Source organism: Artemia franciscana, chromosome 4 (genome assembly GCF_032884065.1).
Source record: "Artemia franciscana chromosome 4, ASM3288406v1, whole genome shotgun sequence".
Lineage (NCBI taxonomy): Eukaryota > Metazoa > Arthropoda > Branchiopoda > Anostraca > Artemiidae > Artemia > Artemia franciscana.
The window spans coordinates 56,668,324-56,693,256 of record NC_088866.1 but is presented as its reverse complement, the minus strand read 5'-3'; the positions used below and the strand labels follow the sequence as shown (position 1 = coordinate 56,693,256).

The 24,933-nt window shown below is 36.2% G+C and overlaps 1 protein-coding gene across 1 annotated transcript; it reads right to left on the bottom strand.

Annotated features, from left to right (window-relative positions):
* Positions 1-13,371: 13,371 nt before the first annotated feature.
* On the bottom strand, positions 13,372-24,089 carry LOC136026643 (cytochrome P450 307a1-like). The gene is made up of 3 exons (XM_065703381.1): positions 23,647-24,089; positions 20,214-21,014; positions 13,372-14,694 (listed from the first exon to the last, which is right to left on the bottom strand). The coding sequence occupies exons 1-3, from the start codon at positions 24,035-24,037 to the stop codon at positions 14,369-14,371; spliced, it is 1,518 nt and encodes a 505-aa protein (XP_065559453.1). The 5' UTR covers positions 24,038-24,089; the 3' UTR covers positions 13,372-14,368.
* Positions 24,090-24,933: the final 844 nt, after the last annotated feature.

The window sequence follows — 24,933 nt, the reverse complement described above, 5'->3', positions numbered from 1 at the left end:
ATCACATGATAGGATTAACACAGCACAGTGCACGTAGAGTTGAACATCTGGTGATTAGTGTTCAGTCAAATCTGGCACGTTTGAAAAAATACACGGTTATTCTGAAATTCAGATTTTCACGATTCGACAAATAGTAGAGAAGACCACAGAGTTCCGACAGAAAGCATTTATTGCCTTCGTTGACTTCCGTGCTGCATTTGACTCAGTCGATCGAAAAGCTCTTTGGTGGATTCTAGAGTTGACTGACCTACCCAAGAAATATTGCAGACTTCTCAAGGCGCTGCACTATGGGACGGAGACCTGTGTACAAGTAAATGGTCGGCGCAGCCCGTTCTTTCTAATCACGACAGGGGTGCGCCAAGGATGTGCAGTGGCCCCAGAGCTCTTCAATGTCATCATAGATTACGTTATGACAAAAACCACTTCACGTCTCAGCTTTGGGCTCAAATTTGGAGATCATACCATCTCAGATGTTGATTTTGCCGATGACTTGGCCATTCCGGCGGACTCCATGGTGCAGCTGCTGGAAGCGCTCCGAATTATGTGAGAAGAGGCTGCCAAAGTAGGACTGCATATAAACTGGAACAAAACTAAAATTATGGCCAAAGACCCGTCTTCTCCTGCTGTTAACTCTCCAGTTAGCCTGGACAGCACCACTAGCATTGAGGTTGTTAAAGACTTCACCTACTTGGGCTCCGTAATTTCTCCAAATGGCTCACTTCTCCCCGAGCTGCAGGCAAGATTATCTAAAGCGTCTTCTGTTATGGGTAGACTGAATCGTCACCTCTGGCAAAAACCAAATATCAGTCGCACAACGAAACTGCGGATCTTCAACGCTCTAGTTGGCTCTGTGATGCTTTACGGAGCTGAGACATGGCAAGCATCAGCTGCAACCCTCAAGAAAATAGACATATTTCATGCAAAGAGCCTGAGGAGGATTGAGGGCCTACGATGTCCGACTTCGTCAGCAATGAAAAGCTTCTGCAGCTCACAAAGCAGTCTTGGTTTTCGACTCAAGCAGCCGAGCGAACCTTACGATGGTTCGGGCATCTGCTTCGAATGCCACCACATCTACCCGCAAAGATGATCTATGACTTCGACCCTATCAAAGTTGGTTGGAAGTGACCTCGCGGCCGACCGAAGAAACGTTGGTCCGACAGCCTTTCCGAGTTCTTGGCGATGGCAAACATCAGACAGGGCGAAGAGCAAATACTCGCCATGGACCAAAGTGGGTGGAGGAGGCAGACGTCACTCTCTACGCCAAGCAGTGCCCGGCAGGAGACTTAAGTCAAGTAAGTCAAGTATTCTGAAACATGTGGGAATGATAAAAAAATATTGAAAATATTTTTTTTCCCTTGTTTGTCTGGTAGACACCGAACGAAGTCCAAAAAATAATCTGAACCAATTTTCAACACAACGACTTGAAAGAAAAAGACTATCAAAACAATTAAGTGCAGTCAAAAAACTTCTGATTGGATCAGACAGATCACATGGCAGGATTAATATAGTGCCCATAGAGTTGAACTTCTGTCGATTAGTGTTCAGTCAAATCTGGCAAGTTTGAAAAAATACAGGGTTATCCTGAAACATGTCGGAAAGGTGGAAAAAATATTGAAAATAGAAAAATAAGCTTTGGATTGGCTTTAAAACAGATAAAAGGTAATAAAGTAGTTCATTCTCTGATTCAATAAGTAAAAACCTTAGCAACAAAAAAACTCAAATTTAAAAGTAAGGAGCCAAGTGAGTCAGTTGCAGACTTTTTTAATAAGAGAAATCAAAGGTCAAAAATCAAAAATCAATTGATGACTCGCCCTCGGCACCTTTACAAGGAAACTGCCTCAAGTTTCAAGTTAAATTTCAGACACGCAATGAAAATGTATGGCATCTATATCCTTTGACTGGTTTTCACTCGAGCAAGCCGCATGCTGTTAAATTAAATAAAAAAAGCTAGTTTTTATGGCACTTGGTATTAACCATGTGACATATAGCAATCGCCAATTCTGTCGGTCTGTCGGTCCAGGTTTTGTTACTTTAGGCACTTCCAGGTAAGCTAGGACGATGAAATTTGGCAGGCGTATCAGGCTCGGGACCAGCTTAAATTAGAAATAGTCGTTTTCCCAATTTTACCATCTGGGGGAGAGTGGGGGGCTGGTTAATTCGGAAAAAATAGAAAAATTGAAGTATTTTTAACTTACGAACTGTTGATCAGATCTTAATGAAATTTGATGTTTGGAAGGATATCGTGTCTCAGAGCTGTAATTTTAAATCCCGACCGGATCTGGTGACATTGGGGGATATGGGAGGGGGAAACCTAAAATCTTGGAAAACACTTAGAGTGGAGGGATCGGGATGAAACTTGGTGGGAAAAATCAGCACAAGTCCAAGATACATGATTGACTTAACCGGAACGGATCCGTTCTCTTTGGGGTCGTTGGGGGGGGGGGGTAATTCTGAAAAATAAAAAAAATGAGGTATTTTTAGCTTACGAACGGGTGATCAGATCTCAATGAAATTTGATATTTACAAAGATATGGTGCCTTAGAAATCTTATTTTAAATCCCGACCAAATCCGGTGACATTGGGGAGGGAGTTGAGAGGGGGAAACCTAAAACTTGGAAAAAACATAGAGTGGAGGGATCGGGATGAAACATGGTGGGAATATTAAGCACAAGTTCTAGATACATGATTGACATAACCGGAACGGATCCGCTCTCTTTGGGGTAGTTGGGGGGGGGGGGTAATTCTAAAGATTAGAAAAAATGAGGTATTTTTAACTTACGAACGGGAGATCGGATCTCAATGAAATTTGATATTTAGAAGGATATCGTGTCTCAGAGCTCCTATTTTAAACCCCACCAGATCTGGTGACATTGGGGGGGGGGAGTTGGGAGGGGGAAACCTAAAACTTTGAAAACACTTAGAGTGGAGGGATCGGGATGAAACTTGGTGGGAAAAATAAGCACAAGTCCTAGATACATGATTGACATAACCGGAATGGATCCGCTCTCTTTGGCGTAGTTGGGGGAGGGGTTAATTCTGAAAAATTAGAAAAAAGAGGTATTTTTAACTTACGAACGGGTGATCGAATCTCAATGAAATTTGATATTTAGAAGGATATCGTGTCTCAAAGCTCTTATTTTAAATCCTGACCAGATTTGGTGACAATGGGGGAAGTTTGGGGTGGGGAACGTAAAATCATATAAAATGCTTAGATTAGAGGGATTGGGATGAAAATTGGTGGGAAAAATAAGAGCAGAAGTTTTAAATACGTGATTTACATAATTGGAACAGATCCGCTCTATTGGGGGGGGGGGCTAATTCCGAAAAATAAGAAAAAAATATGTATTTTTAACTTACGAACGAGTGATCGGATCTTCATGAAACTTCATATTTAAAAGGACCTCGTAACTCAGATCTCTTATTTAAATCTCAACTGGATCAAGCGTAATTGGGTGGGGGGCAGTTGGGGGGACCGGAAATCTTAGAAAATACTTAAAGCGTTGAGATCAGGATAAAACTGGATGGGAAGAATAGAAACCTGTCTAAGATACGTGACTGACATAACCGGACCGGATCTGCTCTCTTTGGTGGAATTGGGGGGGGGGTAATTTTGAAAATTAAGGTATTTGTAACTTACGAAAGGGTTACCAGATCTTAATGAAATTTGATATTTAGAAGGATCTTGTGCTTTAAAGTTCTAATTTTAAATTCCTACCAGATCGTGTGACATCGGGGGGAGTTGGAGGGGGAAACCGGAATTCTTGGAAAACGTGAAAATTGGGGTATTTTTATCTTACGAATAGATGATCGGATCTTAATGAAATTTGATTTTTAGAAGGAATTCATGTCTCAGAGCTCTCATTTCAAATCCCAACCAGATCTTTTGACATTGAGGGGAGTTGGAGGGGGAAATCTTGGAAAAACGCTTGGAGTGGAGGAATCGGGATGAAGCTTGGTGGATAGAATAAACAAATGTCCTTGATACGTGATTGACAGAATCGTACTGGATTCGCTGTCTTTGGGGGAGTTGGGGGGAGGGGTTCAGTGATTTGGTGAGTTTGGTGCTTCTGGACGTGCTAGGACGATTAAAATTGTTAGGCGTGTCAGGGAGCTGAACAATTTGACTTGATAAAGTCGTTTTCCCAGATTCGACCATCTGGGGCTAAAGGGAGAGGAAAAATTAGAAAAAAATAGGTATTTATAACTTACGAGTGGGTGATCGGATCTAAATGAATTTTGATATTTAGAAGGACATCGTGACTCAGAGCTCTTATTTGAAATCCTGACCGGCATTAAGCCTCTTATTTTCCTTTTTAAATCAATCTATTGATTCGTAGAATTTTGTTAGAGCTCATACCATATGATCTTTTGGCTCTTAGCTCTTCTCGCCTCGTCACAAGTGCCATATGAGCTCTTAGCTCTTGTTTTAACTGAAAGTAAGGAGCAACAATAAAACTTAAAACGAACAAAAATTACTCCGAGTATGAAATGGATTGTCCCCTCCGCAATCCCTCGCTCTTTACGCTAAAGTTTTTAATTGATTTAAAAAGTAGAATTGTGGCAAAGAGTCAAATTTTAGCGTAAAGAGCGAGGGATTGCGGAGGGGACAACCCATTTCAAATACGGAGTAATTTCGGTTCGTTTTAAGTTTTAATGTTGCTCCTTACTTTCAGTTAAAAAAAACTGTGTTTTTTTTATTTAATTTCTGAATGTTTTTGAATTAATGCATGTTTGATTTTGGCTCTCCGTACATGAACTATTAAAATGAAATTTACATATTAATTCTTTTTTTGGCTAAATGGCTTTCTCTTAGTTTTGATCAGACGATTTTGAGAAATAAGGGGTGGTAAAGGAGGCCTAGTTGCCCTCCAATTTTTTGGTTACTTAAAAAGGCAACTAAAACTTTTAATTTTTAACGAACGTTTTTATTAGTAAAAAATATACGTAACTTAAGAATTAACTTACGTAACAAACTTTTATATTCTTATATTTTTAATTATATATATGAGGGGGTTTGTCCCCTCGTTAATACCTCACTCTTCAAACTAAATCTTAAGTTTTGTCCCAATTCTTTAAGAATGACCCCTGAATCAAAAAGGCCGTAGAATAAACAGTTGAAATTACTAAAAATACTTTAGCATAAAGACCAAAGTATCTATCTCCTCCTAAATACCTCGCTCTTTATGCTAAAGTATTTTTAGAACCCCTAATATGCGTAATAATCTCTGTTCGTTTTAAGTTTTAATGCTACTCCTTACTTTCAATCGAAAAACTTTTTCATGTTTATATTTTCAATGTTTTTTTTTAATACTAATGCTAGAAAATCCTGCGACGTTTTCATTGAATTTCTCTCCCCCCGTGAAATATTCCTCCAAGGAAAGATCCTCCCACATAGCCCCCTCCCCTCAACCCCACACCCAAACCAAAAAAATCCCAATGAAAACGTCAGTACACTTCCCAATAACCATTACTGTATGTAGACATTGGTCAAAGTTTGTAACTGGCAGCCCCTCCCCCAGGGACTGTGGGGGAGTAAGTCATCCCTAAAGACATAGTTATTATATTTTTCGACTATGCGGAACAAAATGGCTATCTCAAAATTTTGATCCGTTGACTTTGGGGAAAAATGAGCGTGGGAGGGGGCCTAGGTATCCTCCAGTTTTTTGGTCACTTAAAAGGGGCACTAGAACTTTTTATTTCCGTTAGTATGAGCCCTCTTGCAACACTTTAGGACCACTTGGTCGATACGATGCTCCTGGAAAAAAAAACAAACAAAAAACAAACAAGCAAACAAACAAACAAATAAACACGCACCCGTGATCTGTCTTCTGGCAAAAAATACGAAATTCCACATTTTTGTAGATTGGACCTTGAAATTTTTTCTATTGGGCTCTCTGATACGCTAAATTCGATGGTGTGATTTTCGTTAAGATCCTATGACAAATAGGGGGTGTTTTCCCCTATTTTCCAAAATAAGGCAATTTTCTCAGGCGCGTAACTTTTGATGACAAGGACTAAATTTGATGAAACTTATATATTTAAAATCTGCATAAAAATCCAATTCTTTTGATATATCTTTTAGCATCGAATTTCCGTTTTTTGGAATTTCGTTTACTATTGAGCCGGGTCACTCCTTACTACAGTTTGTTACCACCAACTGTTTGATCAATTCTGATGGTCGGTAAAATTCCCTAAAAACATATATTATAAAATCACGGGACTGCAGCAAGCCCGCTGATTCAGACGCATTCCATACGGCTGGTCAAACTGCAGAATGAATGAATGAATGAACTTTATTATCCTTAAAAGTATAAAAAAAAAATACAAATTACCGAGTATTTTAAATAAACAAAAACAAAACGACAAACAGCAAGAAACAAAATTCAAACTAACAAAAGACAACATGGACTAATTAACCAGTATCAATATGGAAAAAAGGAGGCAGAGGGTCGTAAACGTGAATAAAGTAGAGAGTCTTTTTACATAAATCATCAGTGGAAGACCGAATCCAAGAAGGTATATCTATTAAACCAAATCGAGCAATTATTTTCCTGTTTTGGTGCCATCTAGGAAGCCGGAGGAGGAATTTACAATATCTGAAATAAGCCGCACGTAGAGTATGGGGATTTTTCTTACGAAACAGATGAGCCATGCCTGATTAAAAAAAGAAGCACAGGGGTGCAATAAGCGTTATAAATTATGCAAAAACCGCGGCGGTTGTAACGGATTTTGTTGTGGGATATTTTTCCGTAAGCGACACGTAGGTTTTTCACGGCTTGATTCAATAGGGATGAACAGGTAGTGGAAAGTGTTGGACCGAAACACAGACCAGGCCAACTAACTAAAGAAGAACATGGCAGAATTGTAGCCCCAGCAACGAATGAAGCGACCAAATAAGGGCTATTAAAACAAATAAACTCGCATTTAGACGCATTAACTGACAGTCCAATCTTAGATAGTTCATTGGTTAATATAGTAAAATTGGAAAGCAGTCCACGGCGAGTCCGGCCAACAAGAAGAACGTAGTCTGCATATGCAACAGAAGACAAACCAACATTAAAGTAAGAAACAGGACTTTTAAGGGGACGCAGGCACAATGCAAGCACACATTTAAATATACTAGAAGACATTACGGCAGAAGTTGCAACCTATTTATTTCTAGCAGCAGTTTTCACACCATATAGTGGCAAAAACCATGAGGCTAAGTCGAAAATCTTCTGAGAAAAAAGGAATAAAACAAGAGCTAGGAGCTCATATGGCACTTGTGACGAGGTCGGAAGAGCCAAGAGCTCATATGGCATGAGCTCTAACAAAATTATAAGAATCATTGAAGATTAATTTAAAAGAAAAGTCAGAGGCTTAATGCTGGTCGAGATTTAAAATAAGAGCTCTGAGTCACGATGTCCTTCTAAACATCAAAATTCAGTACGATCCGATTACCCACTCGTAAGTCATAAATACCTCATTTATTTCTAATTTTTCCTCTCCCTTTAGCCCCCCAGATGGTCGAATCTGGGAAAACCACTTTATCAAATCAATTTTTGCAGCTCCCTGACACGCCTACCAATTTTCATTTTCCTAGCATGTCCAGAAGTATCGAACTCGCCAAAGCACTGGACCCCCTAACTACCCCAAAGAGAGTGGATCCAGTCCGGTTTCGTCAATCACGTATCTACGATATTTGCTTATTCTACTCACCAATTTTAATCCTAATCTCTCCACTCTAAGCGTTTTCCAAGATTTCCGGTTTATCCCTCCATTTCTCCCCCAATGTCACCAGAACTGGTCAGGGATTAAAATAAGAGATCTGAGGCATGAGTTCCTTCTTAATATCAAATTCAAAATACCTCACGAACGGTCATCCATTCTAAAATTACCTCAATTTTTGTAATTTTTCCGAATTAACACACCCTCCAACTCTCCCAAGGAGAGCAAATCCATTTCGGTTATGTCAATCAAGTATCTAGGACTTGTATTCATTATTCCCACCAAGTTTCATCCTGATCACTCCACTCTAAGCGTTTTCCAAGATTTACGCCCCCCAACAAATCCCCCCAATGACACTGGAACCGGTCAGGATTTAAAAAACATGAGATCTGAGCTACGAGGTCTTTCTAATATGAATTTTCATCCGATGAAATTCAAGATCCAATCACTCCTTCGTAAGTTAAAAATACCTCATTTTTTCTAATTTTTCAGAATTAACCCTCCTCTCAACTCCCCAAAAGAGAGTGAATTAGTTCTGTCTATGGCAATCAAGTATCTAGGACTTGTGCTTATTTTTCCCACTAAGTTTCATCCTGATCCCTTTACTCTAAGCATTTTCCAAGATTTTAGGTTTCCCCCTCCAATGTCACCTAGTCCGGTCGGAGTTTAAAGTAAGAGCTCTGAGACATGATATACTTCTAAATATCAAATTTAATTAAGATCCAATCTAATTTTTCCAAATTAACCGTCCTCCCACTCCCCCCCCAATGGTCGAATCGGGGAAAAAACTATTTCAAATTTAATCTGGTCTGGTCTCTCATACGCCTGCCAAATTTCATCGTCCTAGATTATCTGGACGTGCCTAAACTAGCAAGACCGGGACAGACAGACTGACAGACCTACAGAATTTGCGATCACTGTATGTCACTTGGTAAATACCAAGTACCATACAAAGTAAATTTATCTGGGAATGGAGTATTTGGTTGAAGGTTGGCTTCAGTGTGACTTATTTTGGAAAAGGGTTATTTCCGGGCTTTGGGCAAGCCATGGGTGGAAGTATTTATAGGCCATACTAAACTGAAGGAAAACTCGACTATCTTAAACCTTGAAACCCCCTCCCCCTCGCCCTATTTTAGATCGAGCTTTTGATATCAGAGCTCAATATGAGCCCTGATCCTAGACATCTTTGGTCTAGCTTTCGTTTGGATCCGTTGCTCCATTCGCAAGTTATACTAAATTAAACCAAAAGCTTCACTGACATCCATCAATCTCTCGCAAGCTACACTGAATTAAATGAAAAACTCACCTTTTAATTAAGCTTGGGTCTCCATCCCGGAACTCAATGCATACCATACTCTTAGGCATCTTTATTCAATTTTCATCGACATTCATCTCCATATGCAAGTTCAAGTGAATGAAATGAAAAACTCGAATTGTTTTAACACTTAAAGCCCCATCACCCTAATTGAGCACAATTTTAATCCAAATAGTTCAATTTCAATACAAATCTGATTGGCGGTTCTCCCGCTATACTCGATTACACGGACGGGCGGACAGACAGACAGATCTCAAAAACCTATCTTGATGGATATTTTTCACTATCTAAATAGGTGATGATACCTGGATGATAATATGCCATTGTTTCCTTTTTTTGGATCCAATTAGCCAACATTGCTACCCAAGACGTTGCAAAATCCGTCCATCCGTCTATCTATCTGTCCGTCCGTCTGTGTAATCATGTATAGGGGGAGAAATGCTGGCTGGATTTGGACGAAAATTTTGATGGCCAGATTTGATGCCAAGGATCATGAGACACATCAAGTTGAAAGATGAAGACCCTAGCTCAAATAAAACAGGGGGGAGAGGGCTTTAAGTGGTATTTGACAAAATACCACTTCATTGGATCCAGCTAGAATTCCCTAGACTTGTTTATTGCAGACAACATTTAGATGGGCAAAGATTCATAGCTTCAGTAGTTTTACCAATAATATGGTCCTGAAGATGATGAAATGGTAGAAATTTGGTTCAGTTGACAAGATGACAAAACTGAAACACTAATGTCAGAAATATAAGCCCAAATGAACTACAGTATGCAACATTTAGCACAAAACAAGGGATTTTAGCTCACTGTCGACCAGTGAACTGTGAAATAATTTCAATTTTCTTTGTTATAGAACTTTTAAACAAAATTAAACAAAAAAAGTGTTAATCATACTATAATTTTTTTTCGTCAAAAACAAATACCTTATTTCATATTCAAAAATAGGGCATGGAGCTATATCTGAGTTTACTCTAAATCTAAAGGGTGATGTTTTCTTGTACATTACCAAAGCACAGACACACAAAAGCTATATCTGAGTTTGCTCTAAATCTAAAGGTGATGTTTTCTTGTACATTGCCAAAGCACACAGACACAAAATTTTCGTGTCAAAGGTAAAGTATTTGAAAAACAAGTACATTAAAAGTATCTTAAGTAATAAGTATTTCGTAATCTTACTTAAGTATCAAGTAATAAGTACACCCTAGAGTTTTTACTTAATTACAAGTACAAGTAATGGCAAATTTTACTTAAGTAGTACTTCAAGTAAGTGACAGCACTGGACCTATATTCCAATGTAAAATGTAAATGTAGAAAATAGGATGTAAAATAACAGTTTGTGTTAACGAGCTGAAGCAGCAACTCATGCCAAAAGTTACCAGAGCGAAAAAAATATAAAAAATAATATATATTTCGTTTTTATATTATCATTTTTATATCATCATATACATTTTATCATTTTTATACTGATTCCAAATATATAAAGCTCATGAAGTTTAATATTACACATCAAGCGCTACAAGCCTAAGAGATTACCTGATTTTCAAGAAATAAGGAAACCCCTCCAAATAGCAAGCAATCATAAAGATAATCAATCCATTCGATTTAGCATATTAGAGAACCCCGCCGTTGATTGAGGTTTCGGGCTCCTATCTAGAAAAATGGGGTATTTCTTATTTTATCCAAGAAGAAAAACCGCAAATGTGTGTTGATTTTTTTTAATGAATTAATTTTGATAGCAATTCTGCCTAAATCAGTCTGTAAAAATGGCATGCCCTGTGGTGAAACTAATTGCTCCCTCCCAAATATTTTGGCTAGTTACGCCTCTGGTCAGAAGCACACTAATTCCAAGAGAAGTAATTACTCTATATCATGGAGGCATGTTTGATTGCTTGTTTTTATGAAGTAATTTTAATGCTAATATGTCCCAAATCATCATGTAAACATGGGGAGCCAATCAGCTCAATCCATCACCCATGGCCTACCTCCCAAAGATTATGATAGAAATGACTCTGGTCAGTGCCAGACCAAGTCCACGGCGAATAATGACTAGTACTTCTTCGCATCAGCCTGTTATCCCTGTGTACTTCCGTCACAGGACAACTCATATACCAGTGATTTCATATTTACAAATATGAAATCTTACCCTGCAATCATAACATGAGAGTGTATTTTCTGCGCGGAGTAATTTAAGGGTTGTAATACATCTATCATCACTTTTTTGTTAGAGTTACTATGGACAGAAAGAACAATAGCCTTTGTAAAGATTAGTGCTATATATTTATTGTCTACTTAATTCGTTTTGAATATATCTTGTAAAGATTCTTATGTACTTCGAAACTGCAAATTAAGTTTTCGTTCAACTATAGCCCAAAGCATGCTTCGATCATTCAAATAGTTCTGCTTTAACGTAGGCAACCCCTGAAAAAAGGAAACGTCAAGCTTATCAGATAGGCATGTCAGATATTTGAATTTGAGAGCTTTTGCTGACATAACCAAGTTCAATAATCTATAATTTTATTCAAATTTGGTGACTTCTTAATAATAATATTCTGTAATTGGTATAGGGGTGATTGCTGATGATCGCTAATTTGATTTTTTTTTTTTTATGTGTGTATGTAAAGGCCCAATTTTAACTTTTAAACTCCATTATCTTATGGATCTGTCATCATTCCAGCATGATGTAATTTATGGAGGAAATATCAAACTTTAGGAGCATTTTACTGCTGTATTTAAAAATGACTGATTTTCTAGATATTTAAAATTGTTGTTGAACGCACATACCCCTTTCCTCCCATGTTCGCAGTGGAATTAGGCTATATTTTGTTTAAGTAGCTATGCCTCGAAATAATATGAATCCTTTAGTGGCCTGGTGTATTGGTGCGCTGGATTCAGGATCCTTCGTCTGAGAGGACGCGGGTTCGAATCCCAGTGTACCCGATTGTTTAGTTTGGGACGGGGGTCAGTGGTGTGGCTCTAAAAGGTTAGCCAGAGTTGACCCAGCTCTAAATGGACACCTGGAGAAATCTGGGGAAGGTAAACAGGAAGAGTGTGCGAAAGCACAGGATGGTTGGCATCCAACCCATTGCACTTCCTGGCTGAAGGTCCAAGAAACAGAGATCAGCACCGCCGGTAGGGACTGTAAAAGTCTAATGCCGTATCCTTTACCTTTAGTGCGCGTGAAACTCAATGAACATTAATCCGCATCACCCAAGATAATTTGTTTTCAGATGTTTATAATTTTTGTTGTACCTACAGAGGCTCTCTCGTTTCCTTGTTTGCGGTGGTGTTGGACTGCATTTCCATTATTGATTTCTCCTTCCCAATATTAACAGGATTTTTTTCATTATAGCTACAGAGCTCCCTCCCCCATATTCTTGGTGGCAATAGGCTATATTTTCTAAAAGTAACATAGCCTCCTTTTTAAGCCATAATGGTAATCCTTGAGTGCGCATCAAACTCCAAACAAAGGACCCAACACATATAAAGAAAAGAGAATATAAAGAATGAATGAATGAATTTTTGAGGTTTTGAGAGATCACGGTATTTTGTTGAGAAGACTTGGTCAATTAGACTAGGAATAAATGAACGTGAATAGGTGATGATGGGTGATTGATCAAGTGGATTGCATTGTTAGCAAAAGATGGTGGATTGAGTCAAGACATGCAAAGTTGAATAGCCAAGCCACGGGATGTGATTTCACAATTGTTTGGAAGGATTTGAAGATAAGGTTGGAAACCACACCTTGAATATTGGAAACTACAGTGGCCAAGTATGGCTCTGAAATACGGGCATTACGGAATACGGATGTGAGGTTTTGTTTTATGTTTTCCAGAGGAATTGTCTACGGATAGTTTTGTATATATATATATATATATATATATATATATATATATATATATATATATATATATATATATATATATATATATATATATATATATATATATATATATATAGAAAACATAATTTAATTTGAAATTGAAATTTATATAATTTTTTCGTTTTCTTCCTAATATACTAGTGTACCCACATTGCAAAAACCTGCTACCTTAATCTATGGGTACACACAGTTGGGTCAAGAAAAAAATTGGCTTTACCGACAAAACCATTAAACGTTTGAATGAGTACTAAATTGTTCTGCATTCTAGACAAGTAAATAATGATAGGTTGTAATAAGCTTACCTAAGCTATGGATGAACAAAAGTCAGGTTGGCCTCAGAGAATATATTACGAATATACTGAAAACCCTGTACTCATTAAATCTCCCTCCCCTGCTCAAAAATATCCGTAAACTTACGGGCTTTAATCTACGTGTCTGATCAAAAGCAGAAGATAAGAAAATATATTGATTAGTATTTTATTAAGTAAAATATCGCACTGCCATGAGATCTAAGCCGCAAGCTTATGATATACTGCTTAAATATAGCTTTTTCATTAATAACACAGTGCACACAAATTCATCTATACATCAAAAGTATAAAAAGTTTTAGAAGCGCAACGAAAGTAGAGAGACAACTAACTGCTGGAAGTATAATCACAGTAAATTTCGGAAAGTCAAACATTCCTTAAGTTACACAGTACAATCTCGTAAAATAAAATCTCATAAAGAAATCCTTATGATTTTTGGACTATTTTTCATACAAAAGAAACTAAAAAAATAGATAAAACACTCAACCGGTAAAACTGTTGCCAAAATTTCGGTCAAAATGGCAGTTTATAAAGCCAAAAATCTCGGTTTATGGGTAGACTTAATGAGTCAAAATCGAAGTATGTCATTACAGTGCTTTAATAAAAACAATGCATTAGACACTGTAAAAATAAAATACCCAAATGTCCAGCGTTTTTAAAAATGGCCGTTAACGAAGCAAAGCAACAACACTGTTGCCAAAATAACCATGTCAGGTTTTGAGTACTTTTTTTTAGGAGGGGGGCTATTTTTAGGCGTTACAATAAAATACCTAATTATATGTAACAAAATTTAGGTATATTTTTGTATTAATTCTTAAAGACAAATTTTTGATTCTTAACGGATAAAATTAAAAACAAAAAATGTTGTACAGAATTGATACAAGTTAACAACTTAAATGTCAAGTAATAGCAGCTCCTTTTTCTGCCAAAATAAAGCTCATAAAAATCGTGGGATGAAGAAACTATATGGTCTTGCATTGTATTTATTTTATTTTTTCTTTTCCAGCAAAACTAGTTTTTCATTTTATGTACTAAAAATTAGCTTTTCTTATTCTAATAAAATGAAAAATTCAAACAATAAAGCAAGTTATGCTGCAACAAGAAAACAACGTAACAACTTTTGATCCCATTGATAGTCAAGTTGCGTTTTTTTTAACTTCTTGGGGTTAGAACCATTCGAAAAGTATCAGGTGGTACTGCAACACACGCCTTCGGCAAGCAAACATTATCTGCAGCGGTAAATTTAAAATTTTGAACCATTGTAGCTAACCCCATAAAACCAACATTATATACAAGGCGGTATCCCATACAAGCTCTTTTGCCGGTACTAAATGGTATGAAACTTTCCGGTTTAGAAATTTTTCCATTTTTTAGAAATCTTGAAGGGTTAAACACCTTCGGATCTGTCCACACTTTGTCGCTTGTGTTCAGCTCATAGTTGTTGAGGAAGATCATAGTGCCCTCTTTAACTCTGAAACCTAGAATACAAAATATACCATTAAAGTCAAATTAGAGCAAATTGATAGAATTAAAATTAGAACCCAGTGAAAACTCCATGAGAAATACAAAGTGTGAAATATTGACAAAAAAAAGTAATTTTAGCTTCTATTAAGCTTTATTAAACTTTTATAACACAGAAAAAGAGAGTTATTGCAGCATATTTGTCTTTTAGGATAACATTGTTTGTCTAGAATCATTTATGCGTGCACAAATCGTTAAAAACAAAGCTTGAAATTCATCAAGTTACTTTCAGCTTTTATATGCTTTTAATTTACGTGAACACTCTTGGAAAATTACCCCTCTTTTGGCTTTAGCGTAAAAATTCCTATCTTTAGCTTCTAAATAATAAAATAGATAGACAAAACTTATTTTTAAAGTAACATCTCAATTACGTATGTTTTTATGATAGAAATACGATCAGATTTTTGCAATTTCGCTCTTTGGGGAGGTATAGTCTCAGTTACGTACACGTGATTTTGCTTTGAAGGGCTGATATTTTAGGGATGCCTGTGAAACTTAACAAAAAGAGTATAATGTGAACAATGAGAGAATATCTAGGAAAAAAGTAACGGACACTAACCCCTCCTCCTGTTAGCAGGACTGGCTAATCTGTCTTTCTTTTGTCCCCATAAACTCGACATTGATTTTAAAACAGGCCTTATAAATTTAAACGTACTCATTTACAAATTCAAAGCATTTCCATTTTAGTTGTTGATTAAACAATTATTAAATATTTCCTGAAAAGCTATTAAATATTTTACAAATTAATTAGTTGTTTCTTCACCAACTTTCAGCTCTTTCCAGTCAACAGTTAAACGTATATTTTTCAAGATTTTTAACCGTGTAAAACTGAAATCCCTTGACAATGATACCAAAATCTTGAATTTCTGATTTTAGATTCAAGATTTTGCTTAAACTTCTGTTCAACACACACAATATCAAACAGTTCGTGGTAACGAACTGTAGTAAGGAGCGACCCGGCTCAATAGTAACCAAAACTCTAAAAAATGGAATTTTGATACCAATAGCTACATCAAAAGAATCGCATTTTAATGCTGGTTTTAAATATATAAGTTTCATCAAGTTTAGTCTTACCCATCAAAAGTTACGAGCCTGAGAAAATTTGCGTTATTTTAGAAAATAGGGGGAAACGCCCCCTAAAAGTCATAGAATCTTAACGAAAATCACACCATCAGATTCAGCGTATCAGAGAACCCTACTGTAGAAGTTTCAAGCTCCTATCTACAAAAATGTGGAATTTTGCATTTTTTGCCAGAAGGCAGATCACGGATGCGTGTTTATTTTTTTTTTTTATTTTTATTTTTTTTTTTTTTTCCCAGGGGTGATCGTATCGACCCAGTTGTCCTAGAATGTTGCAAGAGGGCACATTCTAACGGAAACGAAAAGTTCTAGTGCCCTTTTTAAGTGACCAAAAAAATTGGAGGGCACCTAGGCCCCCTCCCACGCTAATTATTTTCCCAAAGTCAACGGATCAAAATTCTGAGATAGCCATTTTATTCAGCGTAGTCGAAAAACCTTATAACTATGTCTTTGGGGACGACTTACTCCCCCACAGTCCCCGTGGGAGGGGCAACAAGTTACAAACTTTGACCTGTGCTTACATATAGTAATGGTTATTGGGAAGTATACAGGCGTTTTTAGGAGGATTTTTTTGGTTTGGGGGAGGGGTTGAGAAGAAGGGGATATGCTGGGGGAACTTTCCTTCGAGAATTTGTAATGGGAGAAGAAAATTTCCATGAAGGGAGAGCAGGATTTACTAGCATTATTTAAAAAAAAAACAATTAAAAAATAAAAGTGAAAAAGCTTTTTCAGCTGGAAGTAAGGAACAGCAATAAAACTTAAAACAAACAGAAATTATTACCCATATGAGGGGCTCACCTCCTTCTAATACCTCGCTCTTTACGCTAAAGTATTTTCGGTAATTTCAACTACTTATTCTACGGCTTTTGTGATTCAGGGGGTCATTCTTAATGAATTGGGATACAATTTAAGCTTTAGTGTAAAGAGCGAGGTACTGACGATGGGGCGAATCCCCTCATATATGTAATAAAAACATGAGAATACAAAAGTTCTTTACGTAAGCTAATTTATAAGTTACGTAAATCTTTTACCAATAAAAAGATTCGTAAAAAAATTAAAAGTTCTAGTTGCCTTTTTAATTAACCAAAAAATCGGGGGGCAACTAGGCTTCGTCCCCCGCTCTTTTTTTCTCAAAATCATTCGATCAAAATTATGAGAAAGCCATTGAGCCAAAAAAAAAAATATGCAAATTTCGTTTTGATTATTCCTCTGCGGAGAGCCAAAATCAAAACATGGATTGATTCAAAAACAAGTTTTTTCAACTGAAAGTAAGGAGTGACATCAAAACTTAAAACGCACAGAAATTACTTCGTATATGAAAGAGGCTGCTTCCTCATCAACGCCCCGCTCTTTACGCTAAAGTTTTTTACTGTTTTAGAAAGAAGAATTGAGAGAAAGAGTCAAACTTTAGCGTAAAGAGCGGGGCGTTGATGAGGAAGCAGCCTCTTTCATATACGAAGTAATTTCTGTGCGTTTTAAGTTTTGATCTCACTCCTTACTTTCAGTTGAAAAAACTTGTTTTTTTTATTTAATAAAAAAAGGGTCAAGCCGGAGCCACAAGGTCGTCTCCGGCTTGATATTTCTCACTTCGGATATTCTGAATTTCAGTATTCGGTATTCAAAAATACAATAAAAATCTTGACATTATAGTTCGTTTAATACACTAGTTAATGAGAATATTGGCTCTGTAATTAAATTTTTTGGTGAAAAATTTTCAGTGCTGGATATGATTTGTGTCTTTTAACACATTTAACATTTAACATAATTAAATTGTTGTGATGCACAGGGTTGTCACCCCTCATCGGCTTAGTGATGCTCAACCCTGGTGATTTTTTCTTTATGATTAATTTATTATTACAATATATTTATTACTACTATATTACTATTATTATTATTGCTATATGTATGATTGCTTTCTGAATACTTTAGTTCCTTCAATCTATTTTCAAGCATAAAAAGCAAAAATTAAGGTTATATTTAAACGGTTTCAGTAAATAAACTTTGTATTTATCACAGAGAACCAACAATTCATCTTCCTTTTCGAAAGGTTTAATAGCTAAGAAAAAAAAATCTTGGGTGCTTATGTTTTTGTAATTTAGCTAGTCTAGTGACTTTGAATTGGTCTGACAAGCTATTAAATAAAAAAAAAAAACAAGTTTTTTTTAACTGCAAGTAAGGTGCGAATTTAAAACTCAAAACGAAAAGAAATTGTTCCGTATATGAAAGGGGTTGTCTCCTCCGCAACGCCTCGCTCTTTACGCTAATGTTTTTTGTATTGTTTTAAAAAGTATAGTTGTGACAGAGTCAAACTTTGCGTAAAGAGCGAAGCGTTAAGGAGGGGATAACCCCTTTCATAAACGAATTATTTCTGCCCATTTTAAGCTTTAAAGTCGCTCCTTACTTGAAGTTAAAAAAACTTTCCTTTTATTTAATTTCTGAACGTTTTTGAATTAATGCATGTTTTGATTTTGCCTCACCGCACATGAAAAATTAAAACGAAATTTGCACATTATTTTTTTTTGCTAAACAGCTTTCTCATAGTTTTGATTGAATGATTTTGATAAAACAAGGGGGTTAGAGGGGGCCTATTTGCCCTCCAATTTTTGGTTACTTAAATATACAACTAGAATTTTTTTACGAACGCTTTTGTTAGTAATAAATATGCGTAACTTACGAATTAACTTATGTAATTCACTTCTATATTTGTGTATTTTTATTACGTACATTAGGTGTTCACTCCCTCGTCAATACCTCGCTCTTTACACTAGAGCTTGAACTTCATCCCAATTCTTTATGAATGACCCCTGAATCACAAAGGCCGTAGAATAAATACTTGAAATTAGTAAAAACACTTTAGCGTAAAGAGTAAGGTATTGTGGAGGAGACGAACCCCCTTATATACGCAACATTTTCTGCTCGTTTTAAGTTTTAATGCTGCTCATAACTTCCATTTGAAAATTTTTTTATTTATTTTCTCATTGTTTTTTAAAATAATGCTAGAAAATCCTGCGCCCCATTCATAGAAATTCTCTTACCTCCTAATAAATTCCTCCATGGAGAAATCCTCCCATGTAGCCCATACCCCAATCCAACGTGAAAAAGTCCCCCTGAAAACGTCTGTACACTTCCCAATAACCATTACTATATGTAAACAGTGGTAAAGTTTGTAACTTGCAGCCCCTCCCCCGGGGACTGTGGTGGCTGAAGTCGTCCCCAAAGACATAGTTATTAGGTTTCCGACTAAGATGAACAGAATGGCAATCGGCAATCTCCCGGGGAGAATGTCTGGGACAGGGGGACCAGGTGCCCTCCAATTTTTTGGTAACTTATAAAGGGCACTAGAACTTTTAATTTCCGTTAGAGTGAGCCCTCTCGAGACTTTTTAGGACGTCAATACGATCACCCCTGGGTTAAAACAAACAAATAAACACGCGTCCGTGATGCGTCTTCTGGCAAAAAATGCAAAATTTCACATTTGTGTAGATAGGAGCTTGAAACTCCTACAGTAGGGTTTTCTAATGCTCAGAATTTGATGATGTGATTTTCGTTAGGATTTAATGACTTTTAGGGGGTGTTCCCTCCTATTTTCTAAAATAAGGCAAGCTTTTTCAGGCTCGTAACTTTTGATGGGTAAGACTGAACTTGATGAAATTTACATATTTAAAATCAGCATTAATTTCCTTATTACAGCTCGTTACCACGAACTGTTTGATTTGTTCACAAGGGAATGGCACACATGAGTAGTACAGCTTAATATTAATATTATGGCATATGGCTGCATATCGAACTTAACTATCAAGTGTAGATATCGCGACTAAACATGGAAATAAAGTCGATAAAAATTACAAAAACTCTGTCAATTCCTTTGCCGTGTCAAAAATTAATGTTAGCAATGCTAAAGCAACTTAAACAATTCTTTTCATAAAAATAAACTGTTCGAGTTTTCAGGATTTGGCATTGTTTTTAATACACTTAAAGACGTTTGCAATCGTTCAAAATAATACCCAAAGAGATTTGCTGGGCTGCATTTAAAGGTAGCATCAGTAGAGCATATTATGTTCAATCACGCCTCGATCCTCCTTATCTACATTATGCTGCTGATCCTCCCTTTGGGAACAGCCTAGCTAACCTAGTTTTTGGCAATTACCAAAGACTGGTGAGAATGGCAGATACAACCCTTAGCCGTATAATATATATATATATATATATATATATATATATATATATATATATATATATATATATATACATATATATATATATATATATATATATATATATATATATATATATATATATATATATATATATATATATATATATATATATATATATATATATATATTCTTGTCATTTATATTTTAAATATTTTAACATAAATCTATTTCTAAAATACCTCCAACTGTTGTATCTTCTGTTGCTACGTGTGGTACGATAGGTGAAGAGGACATGCGAAGTGTCTCCAACAGCACTGCGTCAGTATAGGGCATCTTTTCTCTGGCTTCAAGCGTCACTTGCTGTCCACCAGTAACTCTTTGCATTTCTTCATACATTTTTTCTGCTACGTCAGGTGTAAGGCAAAGTTCTCCATACGCTCTCATCAAGAGATTGCCAACAGCAGAATGACCACCTAAAAAATCTTCCAGTTCATATAAAATATGTTCCCAATTAAGGGAATCCTTGCAGTTTGGATCGTTCTTCTGATCTTCTAAATAAGCTAGTAGTTCGTCTGTAAAGTCACGCATATTTTCACGATCAAGTGTTTCTCTATGCTCGTTAATGATTTTCTCAAGAATAAAGTCCCGGATAAACTTTGCCCAGCTAGCAAGGTCTGAGAGATGTTTTCTATAGAATGGTTCAAGCCAGGGTAGGAAATCAACAGCATACCCTTGGTTAATATCCCAAAAGATTTGGTCAAAAAGACGGACAACCTTGTTGAAAGTGACATCGTTATAACCGAATCTCTCGGAGCACATGTAATAGCTAAAGACATTAGCACACATGCATAAAATCCATGGCTTGATATCAACTGGTTGGTTTGTGTGCTTTGAAAGCTCCTCAACCAGGGATGTGCATTCGGTTTGAACGACTGTACTCAGGGACTCGAACTGGATTGAAGTTGGTCTTGGGTGACAGTATTGACGAGCGAGTTGACGTCTGGCTTTTTGAACTTCTGACCAGTCACAAAGTGCCAAAGCTGAAAAAAATATATGAAGTTAGTCCATTATATTTAAGACAGTTAAAAAATATGCTATTCACTAGAATCAATAATATTCACTAAAATAAAATAAAAATGTTTGGTCTTTTAGTTTAATGTAGACTTGATTTGTGACTTTGCTTCGATAGCAAGGAAGAAGAATAAAGAAAAATAAGAGAACAGAAGAATAAAGGAAGAGAAAGACTGGAACATATTTGATAAGATACATTCTAGTGATATTTTTCTCCAAGTCTAGGAGACTTGAAGGAGGCTCAGATGAAGCGAATTCTCGTTTTTCACTTGTTTTTGTATATCTTAGCTGCATTTATGGAATGCTTGACTAGTTTTAGTTTTTTTTTTCAAACATGTCAGATATGGTTAAAACAGAAGCCAAAAAGCAGAGGATACCATTGTTTGACCCCAGGGGTCAGCTACTTTAAAAAATCATTTGCGCAAAGTGACCATAATTGTGTCTTGTGTGACAAGAAGGTGCATGGTGTAATGGAATTGGGTCACTTGTTAAGGAACAAATGGCGTCCTGAGATAATACCAGGTAACGAAGATTGAGTAACATCTTAGTTTCACATCTGCTATGCTTTTCTCCCAATTTTCTATTGCATTGTTTTTAAACCCCTTTGATGTGGTAATAGTCTGACCTAGATGCTGTGACAATGTCTCGAAGATAATCTTGCCCAGCTTTGGTAACTAAGTATATAAGCCATACTCGAGTTATACACTAAACTAGTAATTTGTTTGCATAATCTACTATGCACTTGGCAATGAAATTCTTGAGCTTATATGTGTATATTTTGAAAACCTGTTTTTAATATTACAACGAATATACTTTTTCTTGTTTTTCAGCGGCCATATGTTGATATCTGCTTCATTTTATGACATACAATAGCAATTAGCTTTCCAATAAAGCTTTTCTTTATAGGGAGGGGGTATTTTCTCTAGAAAGAAAGCCAAATACTAGCAAACCAACAGAATTTAACTAGTATTTTGTTATGCTACGAATAAATTTCTACCCTTCGAGTGAATAAGGGAGAAAGAATAAATCCGCCAAGATCATTCAGAAGACACCCTTGGAAAATTTTCGTAAAATGAGAAAGAATTTCCACAGATCCACCTTTTCTTCATGAGAAGCCCCATTGAAAAAAAGATCGATTATCCAATGCGAGTATGATTATGATTTGAATACGATTGGCTATTCTTTTTTTATATAATTGAAATTCTTTCTCAAACACTGGATCTTCTTCCAGAAAAAACTCTTCGCCTCTGCGAAGAGTTGTGAAGGAAAAAACTATTAGGTTTCAAACACATTAGAAGTTGCTAAGCATTGTCTGAACCTATGTTGCTGTGTTGCTATTTTGGTTTTTTTGTTCTTCTTTTTTTTCATGCTGAATGACTGTTGGTTTGAAAAAATTTATTTCAAGGGCTAGGATATTTGAATAATAAAAATGTATTCGTGAGCTATATTAATTTTCTAAGTGTTATAACATAAAAAAATTCTTAGCAGCAAATTTAGAACTTAAAAAAGGTAACAAAAATAGTATATAGATATAGAAGGTCAGGTTTCCAAACTACTATTAATGACAAATAACTTTTTTATCCAAACCATCATAAGAAACCCAAGATAAACTATAATCTTAAAAACTGTTGAATTCCAAAATTACTAATGCACTCAAGGATTTTTTTACAGACTCATAACCATTTTCAAAGAAAGAAAAAACTAGGCCCATTAATAATTGACTAAGAGCATAAACCCTAAGTGTATACCAGATAATAATGAATAATGATGAATTATCTGATGCGTCCTCCAGGCACATACTCGGATATGAATGGAAATATATAAGAGAGACTCCCAAATTTTATGACAAATGCAGAGAACTATAGAAACGGTGGGGATGGATTCTACCTGTGCATGTGTCTCAGATTGACTACGACGCAGGATCAAACAGACAAATCGGTTTTCTGTAACTTGTGAGATACTTGGAAAATTCGTAACTGACTTTGGGTTTTGATTAAAATGGATGCTGTTAAAAGAATTTTAGCTAGTTGTTTGACGAATAGGAATCAAATTATTGAGTTACAGGTAGCATAACATTATACTCAAATTATTAGAGTGCAATGAATCCAAGAAATTTCGGGAGAATTCTGTAAAAATCCATTATCTAAAAGAGCAAAAATGCAAGGCAAAAAATTTTATGATCTGCTCTTAGTACCTATCTTAACGACATGCTTTTGCTAATTTTTTTTTTTGCAAATTTGTACATTAGTTTTACACAAGAAGCTCCCCTTTCCGCTAAGTTTAACTGGAGCAAAAAGACCAGTATATAAACCTATAATACACTGGAGAAAACATCTGATCATAATTAATTATTCATAATTTTTTTTCTAGCAAGATAAAAATAAAACCTCTTAATTTTTAGCAGTCTTCAGCTAAAAGAAAAAAAAAATCCGATCCTGATTCTTAAGGAAAATCCTGATCCGTCGTAACGCTATTTCCCTGTTAAGATTATCATTATGTTAGTTTAATTTGCATGACGCACCTGAATAGTCAACATGATATGTGTACAAGAAATATAAACTGTAAACTCTAATTCCATCTAATAAAATTGAAGGTACTTACAATTGTCTCTATCTCCTCCAAAAAGTTGATGATAGCGAATAAAGTTGGGTCGTCCTCCGAAACTGGCACCTTTTTGAATCAAAACCTCTTTAATAAGAGGGAAGCTGTTGACAATGACACAAGGGGTAGTTCCAAGAGTCAAACTGTAGATGTCTCCGTATGTCTTTCCGATATCGAGGAAAGCTTCGAACGGCACCTCATGACTGCCAAGGAGGTGTAAGTTTCCAATAATTGGTAGAGGTCTAGGCCCAGGAGGTTGCTTTAATATCTTTCCATTGCTTTCACAGTCAAGATCCTCTAATCTAGATCTTCGAACTTTGCGTACAACGGCAAGTACCATGACTGCAACTACAGTAGCTGCCGCCAAGAGTGCTGTCGTTGTTGTCAACATTGTAAAGACGATGTTGAAGATTTACTGACAGAAAGTCAACTGAAGAGAAATATCATAACCGTCGAGTACTTGTACTAAAAATCTTAGGCCAATTATGAGGTAAACCCTTAAAGCTGACCAATGAGAAAAAAGGTAGAAACGAATAGCTCAGCGTCAGGTAGTAATTGCGGCAACATTTTCTTTAGTATCATTATATCATATTAATTATGAAAGAAACATTAGCTATAAACAAAATTCATGACATAATCCCTTTTAAATATACATAAAAAATATTATCAATACGCAGGAAAAGTCGGGAGAAGGGGGTAGTAAGACCCTCCGAACGCACGATAGAACTTTTTTTTTTTTGGAAAAATGTGAAAGTTCAACTAGGTAGATCTGAGTCACCATTTCCTTAGCTATTGGTCCCTTTTCCCTGCAAAAAATTGTGTAATACACCGAAACGGATTGTTATGCTATCTAGGTAAGCATAAAAGAGCGTTTCATATTTTAATTTTTCTTATCTTAGAAATGTATAGAGGGCTATTTCCTAAGGTTTTATTTTTGGATATACTAAGGTCCATTATGTCAAACGTCAAAAGTTACACATGTCAGGAAACATGTCAGACCACAAAAAACACACATGTTTTCCTGACACACATGTCAGGCCACATGTCAAAAACTCATTTATTACACTATCAGCACCTACAGCTTCATTACTTTTGATCCTTCTAGTATTAATCCCAACTCCTACTCGCAAAGTGAATCTTCTTTCACTTCCAAACTGTTTAAAACCTTCTATTCTTTACTATGTCATTACCTAGAACTTTACTGCGATTTAATCCTTTTTCAAAATGTTGAGCCCAACTCTCCTTGTAACTAACAAAGGCCCCGCTCCTATCTTTAGCTGGGACAAC